Genomic DNA, 7,760 nt, shown 5'->3' with positions numbered 1-7,760 from the left:
ATACCTGATTCATCATCCACAAGCAAATGTGGATAACTTCACCACCGGCTCCACGTCTGTCCACACGCCCCGGTACGAGCTCATGCCGACGGTGAGAACTTCTCTATCTTGTTCTTTCTTCTCTCTCTCTCTCTCTCTCTCTCTCTCTCTCTCTCTCATCTTGTTCTGATTCAGACGTTCTTGTCTTTCAAATTGCTTCATAATGCTTCCTTCTCGATTGGAATTCTTTTTGCAATAAATTCCTTTTTTTAATTATAATAATCAAACAGAGGCAAATGATATATACTGTGTAAAACAAGAGAACTCAAGATGTATCACAAAGTACTAAATCGACATTGGTTTCCTCCTAGAGGTAGGAGCAAGTGTCTGCTTCCCTTTCACTCAGGTATACATAATCTGAGAACAGAGGCATAATCTACACCATGTTTCTGATTTCCGATAAGAGCCAAGTGCCTAGGCCTAGGTACCTGTTCACACTGACAGACAAACAGCAATCGCCAGATACCGAAAAACAGTTTGCTCAAAACTTAACAACTAGGTACCTGTAAAACGATATAGAGCAGCAGTGAACAGTACAAGTATACATTATAGTATAGTGATAGCGGACCTGGAAACTACTATATACGACTAATGAACCTATCTAGAATCACAACTACCCAAGGTACCTATACAACTTCACACATCAGGACTATCGTCCATATCTATACTCAACTATGTCAGGCCCAAACAAGATCCAGACTGTGTATACGACATCCAAGCGAGGCAAGCGGGAGCGCCTGGGCGAATGGTGTTTGAGGAGTGCGAGTCGCAGCCATTCCAAGCGAAAACAACACTCTAACGGCACACCAGAGGCCGTCGCGGTTGTCGAAGAACCCAAAAATGGCGTTCTCAACGGCATCATTGATCCAGAGGCAGGAGTTGCTCATCAGAAGCTCGTCCGGACGACCAACGATGAAGGTAATGGAACCTCCAAAGCAGCGGACATTGGATCATCCGAGGTGATGCAGAATGGGGAGGCACACGATTCGAGCGAGAAGCGTGAACATACCTCATTTACACCTGAGAACAGCGAGGTCAGCCCGGCTGCGGATCATGAAGCTGGGTGGACAGACATTTTAGAGACCGCTGGCGAGGTCAACTGTAAGGCAAATCACGTCACGAGCGGCGAGATTAGCCAGGAGAGCTGCCCCCTTCTTGTCACTGCGGCAGTCGCCGAGTCGCATGAGATTGACGAAGCCGAGTACTGGGGTCCTACTAGAGATATTGCAGAGGAAAAACTCGTTGCTTTGCTGGACAGAGTGAGCGAGACGCACAACGGAACAGTCGATGCCCACTACAGGCTGATGAGCAAGCACTGCGGCTCATACAATTGTGCCTATATCCTGGAGTCGAGCTACAAGGAGCGACTGTGTGTTCGAGTTCCCGCTTGCGGTTTCCCAGCTCGATGGAATGATTTCGATGGCAAGCTTCTCCGCGAATCGGCGCTGGGCATGAAATATATTCGGAACAAGACCGACTTGCCCGTACCACGCCTGTTGTCGTACGACACGACCATGGACAACGAGATCGAGGCACCGTATATCGTCATGTCGTTCTTGGCGGGCAAACCTCTCGAGGAAGCGTGGCCGCAACAGGAAGACGAAGACTTTGCTGTCACGGAAGCCAGACGCATGACGATGCTTCACAGCCTCGCCAAGACCATGCGACTGCTGGAGCCCACGGTTTTTTCGCGGTATGGAGCACTCCACTTCGATAGTGAGGAAGCGGTGCCGACGGTGGGCGACACATCGCGCCTCACGACGGAAGATATCTTTGTCATTGCGCGAAAATTCAAGTCTGTCCCGTCCCGAGCGTCGCTGCGAGATTACGTGCTTGCAGCAAGGCACCACCGCTTTGAGGAGCACCAATACCCCGAAGAGGACCTCGATAGCCTGACCAAAGGTTTGCTCATGCTCTGGGAATTGATGCTGGATAGCTTCCTCGAAGTTGTCCAACTCGAACCACATGAGCCCAACTTTGTTCTCATGCAGTCGGACTTCAATCCCCAGAACATTCTAGTCGACGACAGAGGAAATATTTCCGGCCTCATCGATTGGGATTGTCTCGAAGCCATCCCACGCCAGATTGGCTGGTGCTCCATCCCCCACTGGCTAAAAAGGGACTGGACACCAGAATACTCCTGGCCGACGCCCGCAGGTTCGAAGCAGGTCCTACAGCAGCCTCACGAGTTCGACAAGTATCGCAAGGCCTATACCCGCTACATTCGCGATGCGTATCCCGGAAGTAAAAATGATTCCCGCTTTACCGCCAAAAGTCACATTTACTGGGCTCTGCTGCAGTCGGGCGAGCATTTCGACCATCTCACGCGCTTCGTATGCAATGTCTTGGCTGATCTTTTCCCGCGATTGGCTGGTGTGCATACGGTCTTTATTAGCCAGATTGGAGAGTATGGATATCAGAAGGATCAGAAGAAATGGCTAGAGGGCCAGTTACGAGCCTTTTTCGCTCCCGACACGTGTCATAGCTGCGAGGTGCCTGCTGGAGAGGGAAGTTCTAGTGGTAAGAGTGAGACAGTATAGTAACAAGCACAGGAGTGAGGTGAGATATGTTGACAAGAGCTTCTGTTATTTTTTTTGTGTAGGATGTTGTACAACATTATGTACCCTGGTCGTGCATCATGGATTAGGTGGTTGAGCCTAAGGCACCACGTAATGCCACTGTATACAACAACCCCATTGTCCCGTCTGGTATACTACCTAGTAGTTGTCTATAGTTGATCCTGTCACTCACTACCTACCTGACCTAGGTACTCGTTGATTTTCTAGATCTGAGAGATAGAAACTGTCTTTGCGATACGCGTCAAACACGAGCACACGTGACGACAGTACGGAAAGTGCGCGTCTTCTACCTCCCTCGTCCCGTCCCAGGTCCTCTCGGCGCGGGAAGAATAAGACTTCTACTCTTCATCTCCTCCTCCTCCTCCTACTACCCACTACTAACCTCTTCAGTATACATGTTACCTCCGGGTAGAATACATACGAGGTACTCGGGTACCTTTGCAGCCTCAATACCAACGCTCAGACAGGTCACATGCTGACTTGCTGCTGTCCGCCAACGCAGTGTGGCCGGAGCTGGCAGCCCGGCATAGAAGTAGGAGTTCACACCTAGATACTGGAGCCTGGAGGTGACGGTGACGGAACGCGGTGATTTTGCCCACGGCAACACTCACATTACTGACCGCCATCACTACTCCCCTCAGTGACCTACTACAGTACTGACTGCACCGCTGCCATCACCGCAGCCTGGAGCCATCATCATCGCAAGCTGTGGTTGGAGACGAACTTGCGCCAAGCCGGACCCTTCTTGCACCAACTCAATTGTCACTGAGGCGCGGACGGACGGCCGATACCCGCCCGCACGCACGAAGTGACTTGAGGTAGAACTACACGTACATGTAACCTCACCTGCTCCATACCTACACTACCTACCTATCGACTGGTACTCACGCCAAGACGTGCACCATGGCCACATCTGCTGCCGACGCCGCCGATGAGCTCGACATCGTCTTTGATGATCTCGCCTTCAACGCCGTCCTCATCGACACTCTCGACACTGCCGATGAGGACTATCAACATAAGCTCGAAGACTTGCTCGCCCACCAACAGACGCTCAATTCCAAAAAGGCCAAGCTCGAAGCACACCTCCAGCAACGGCCTGCCTCGCCGCCTCTAAGCCAAGCGAGCAATCACCACTTCGACCAGCCCGCCACCATGGATGCTCAATACCGTGCTCAGCCAGGCGGCTCGGGGAACACTGCCCCAGGGAGTCAGCCCGCCAGCGTTCACAGTAACCATCGCAGCAGCAGCAGCAGCAGCAGTTACCCCCATCCTTTGAGCTCGGATACTGCCCTTCCCTTTGGCATGCCTGCAAATGGCGGAAAGCGTCCGCGGGCGCAGTCCTCTTATCTGCACACCGGTGAACAGGCATCGAAGCGCCCAACTCCTGATCTCTCCAATGCACCAACGCCGACCTCTTCCGACGCCTCTTATGACCTGGTCCCGCCCGGTCCCGGCTCAGGAGACCAAGAGAGAAAGCGAATCTTCGCACGTCAGCAAGCCGCGGAAGCTGCTGCGAGGAGGCATCGCGAGATAATGCTGCGGGACGCAGCCTTCGCCCGGCAGCTGAGCCAGCAACACCCATCGAACCAACCCTCGGCTTCTGCCTCATCATCGAGACCGAATGTGCAAACCACGCTCAACTTTGATGGCCGCTTCAATCGTCCGCCCCCGCCCGTCAAAGCAGAGTCTTCATCCTCGCAACGTCCCCGATTCCATCCATCACCGACTCACGTTCAGACACAAGTCAAACCCGAACCTTCCCCATTCTCCACTCAGCAGCAATTGGCGAATCGTCCACGCCAGCCAGCGCCCGTTGTGGACCTCACCAACACGGACAGTGAGGATGAAGAAGATGTGGCCGAGATCGCACCCAACAGGTTTACCCCCAGTTACCGCCAGAATGCTGGGGCACGGAGACCTGTCCAGCCCCATTATCAGATGCCGGGTGCATATCCCGGTACCCCTGGTAGCAATGGTCTGCATGCGCGCGTACCTGGTGCTCCCGTGTTGAATAACAGTGTTCCATCGTGGCAGCAAGTACGCCATGGCATTCTTCAACTTGGTGGCCACGTTCGAGATATAGGAAATCGATTCTACGGCAACCACAACCTGATCTCGCTGGACGACGAGGATGATGATGATGGTGGGGATGATGACGACCTCATCTACCAAGGCGTCCAACCAACGCACGGCTATGGTTTCCCACCGGGCGTATACGCGGGACGAGAAGCTTTATACCAAGACCGAATTGATGCAATGGCGAACTACGATCCTCTCAAAACGAAGGAAGAACTCCAAGAGCTGCTCGCGAATATCAGGCCGGACGAGGACATGCCTGCTCATCTTCGTGTGCAAACGCCCGCCGATTTGACAATCAGACTGCACAAGTACCAGGAAGTGGGCTTGACGTGGCTCAAGAAGCAAGAGGAAGGCTCCGCCAAGGGAGGCATCCTTGCAGACGACATGGGTCTTGGCAAAACCGTGCAGATGTTGTCACTCATGATCACACGCAAGTCCGACGACCCGCGCTGCAAGACTACCCTCATCGTCGCCCCGGTGGCACTGCTCCGACAATGGGCGCAAGAAATCAAGACGAAGCTCAAGCCCGGTCCGCGCACGCAGCTGTCCGTCTACACTCATCATGGTACCAAGAAGGCAAAGGACTTCGACGAGCTACGCGTCTACGACGTGGTCCTTACCACATACGGCACTATTGCCACGGAGCTGAAGAAGCTCGAGAATTTTGCCCTTCGCAAGAAGTCCAACCCTGACGCAGTTCCCTACGCTCACGAAAAGTTGGTCTTTCTTGCCGACAATGCCAACTGGTACCGCGTTATTCTCGATGAGGCGCAATGTATCAAGAACAGGAACACGCAGACTGCGAAGGCTGCTTGCATGCTCAAAGCCAAGTATCGCTTTTGTGTCACCGGCACGCCCATGATGAACAACGTGGAAGAGCTCTACTCGTTGGTAAAGTTCTTGGGGATTCGGCCATACAACCGCTGGGAAAAGTTTCGTGTCGATTTCAACACGCCGCTGCGGTCCGCTCACGACCCCCTCAACCGGGATCGCGCAATGCGGCAGTTCCAGATCTTGTGCAAGTCCATCATGTTGCGACGGACAAAGAAGAGCAAATTCGAGGGCGAGCCGATCCTGCACTTGCCTGAGCGATCGACCACTGTTGATAAGCCAGAATTCAGCACGGACGAGCAGGAATTCTATAAGGCTCTGGAGTCACAATCCCAACTGCAGTTCAACAAGTATCTCCGACGAGGCACAGTAGGAAGAGATTACTCCGCCATATTGGTTTTGCTGTTACGACTGAGGCAGGCGTGCTGCCATCCACACTTGATCAAGGACTTTGGTGTGGCTGCTGCCGCGGATATGACCGAGGAACAGATGCTCACATTCGCGAGGGAGCTGAGTCCTCAAGTCGTTGAGCGAATCAAGGCCACAGGGGGAAACTTTGAGTGTCCAGTCTGCTACGATGCGGTCGCAAATCCTGCGATATTCATCCCATGCGGGCATGACACCTGCTCGGAATGCTTTGCCAAAATTGCTGATCCGGCCAATGCGATCCAACAAGGCAACGAGAACGGGGGTGCACGGTGTCCTAACTGCCGTGGAGGCATCGATGCGAAGCGCCTGACTGACTTCAACAGCTTCAAAAAGGTGCACATGCCGGAGCTGCTCAGTGCAGAGGAGCGCTCCGAAATGGAAGGTGGAGACGAGATGGTGGACGAATCTGATGACGATGATGACGCAGACAGTGACGGCGATAGCGATGACGTTGACTCGAGCACAGAGGACGAAGACGAAGACGAAGACGCAGGCGACAACACTCTCGGAGGCTTCATTGTTAACGATGACGAAGATTTAGAAGAGGATGAGTCTGATGGTCACGTTGACGATATTGGTCATACTAAGTTCAAGAAGGAGAAGGAAAAGGCTGTCAAGTGTGAGCAAGTGGACGAAGATGGTGAGATTGATCATGGCGGCCTCAATGCACAGCCCCAAGGGGATGTGCAGGTCGAAGAAGGTGTCGCTGGTCCTTCCGCCTCCACGTACGGTATCTTCGCCAAGGCTGGTAAAGGCAAGCTGTCGAAAGGGAAGGGCAAGGGAAAGCAGAAGGATAATTCCAAAGGCAAAGGCCGGAAGAGTAAAGGTAGGAAGAAGAAGAAGAAGAAGAAGCAGGAGAAGATGACTGCAACGACATTGGCCGATCTCAAGAGTAAGGCGACGCGCAACAAGGAATCCAAGAAGAAGTATCTGGCACATGTCCGAAAGACATATGTCAGCTCTGCCAAGATTGACAAGACGATGGAGATTCTGGACGAGGTCATGAACGCCGAGGAAGGCGAGAAAGTGCTCATCTTTAGCCAGTGGACTTCGCTGCTGGACTTGATGGAGATTCCCATTGATGGAGCGGGCTACGTCTATCGCCGCTACGATGGCAGCATGAGCGCCAACATGCGAGCGGACGCGGTCGATGACTTTAAGGACGAGCGACAGAATGTTCGCATCATGTTGGTGTCTCTCAAAGCGGGCAATGCCGGGCTGAATCTCAACGTGGCCAGCCAGGTCATCATCCTCGATCCGTTCTGGAACCCGTACATTGAGGAGCAGGCGATTGATCGTGCGCATCGCATTGGTCAGATGCGTCCCGTCACGATCCATCGCGTGTTGATTGAGGGCACGGTCGAGGATCGCATTATTGAGCTCCAGGAGAAGAAGCGAGCGCTGATCTCGGAAGCACTCGACGAGAAGTCGGCCGCGAATCTCGGACGGCTCGGCGTGCAGGAGCTCGCGTATCTTTTCGGGGTCACTCACAATCCCTCACAGTCGGTCCAATACCGACCCGCGACTGGTCGTCGCTGAGAGGACGGACCACGACATGTCGTGGATAAGATCGCTGTCGTTGGAGGAAGGCGTTCTCGGAGGGGCGGGGGAAAAGGAGGAGGCCACACGATGACACCATGTAATATCAGAGATACCCATACATACCTTTAGTATATGAACATGTTCAATAGATGTGCATGATGCCTTCATTCTGTTCTCCTTGCTTCTTGTTGGAAGAATTCTTGTTCCCCAATCAAATCAGATGATATCCGCGTCTACACATGATTCTTTCGATCAGTTGAG

At 53.1% G+C, this 7,760-nt stretch overlaps 2 protein-coding genes across 2 annotated transcripts; both read left to right on the top strand.

The window, feature by feature from the left end:
• The first annotated feature begins 382 nt into the window (after positions 1-382).
• SEPMUDRAFT_131731 (uncharacterized protein) lies at positions 383-4,332 on the top strand. The gene is made up of 2 exons (XM_016902446.1): positions 383-2,559; positions 3,260-4,332. The coding sequence occupies exons 1-2, from the start codon at positions 714-716 to the stop codon at positions 3,385-3,387; spliced, it is 1,974 nt and encodes a 657-aa protein (XP_016762084.1). The 5' UTR covers positions 383-713; the 3' UTR covers positions 3,388-4,332.
• A 494-nt stretch (positions 4,333-4,826) lies between these two features.
• On the top strand, positions 4,827-7,608 carry SEPMUDRAFT_81750 (SNF2_N-domain-containing protein). The gene is made up of 2 exons (XM_016910286.1): positions 4,827-6,476; positions 6,717-7,608. Exons 1-2 carry the CDS (start codon positions 4,875-4,877, stop codon positions 7,494-7,496), a joined length of 2,382 nt encoding a protein of 793 aa, XP_016762083.1. The 5' UTR covers positions 4,827-4,874; the 3' UTR covers positions 7,497-7,608.
• Positions 7,609-7,760: the final 152 nt, after the last annotated feature.

The sequence above is a fragment of the Sphaerulina musiva genome, assembly GCF_000320565.1.
Source record: "Sphaerulina musiva SO2202 unplaced genomic scaffold SEPMUscaffold_3, whole genome shotgun sequence".
NCBI lineage: Eukaryota > Fungi > Ascomycota > Dothideomycetes > Mycosphaerellales > Mycosphaerellaceae > Sphaerulina > Sphaerulina musiva.
Note: the sequence above shows the minus strand (reverse complement) of the source record. Positions and strands in the feature narration are given on the sequence as shown.

Bases quoted from the DNA above. Each gene is read 5' to 3' on its own strand.
- SEPMUDRAFT_131731 (XM_016902446.1), top strand. From the start codon at position 714: ATGTCAGGCCCAAACAAGATCCAGACTGTGTATACGACATCCAAGCGA. The intron at 2,560-3,259 runs GTAAGAGTGAGA...TACTCCCCTCAG, and splicing joins TGGAGAGGGAAGTTCTAGTG to TGACCTACTACAGTACTGAC.
- SEPMUDRAFT_81750 (XM_016910286.1), top strand. From the start codon at position 4,875: ATGGCGAACTACGATCCTCTCAAAACGAAGGAAGAACTCCAAGAGCTG. The intron at 6,477-6,716 runs GTTAACGATGAC...GGTAAAGGCAAG, and splicing joins ACACTCTCGGAGGCTTCATT to CTGTCGAAAGGGAAGGGCAA.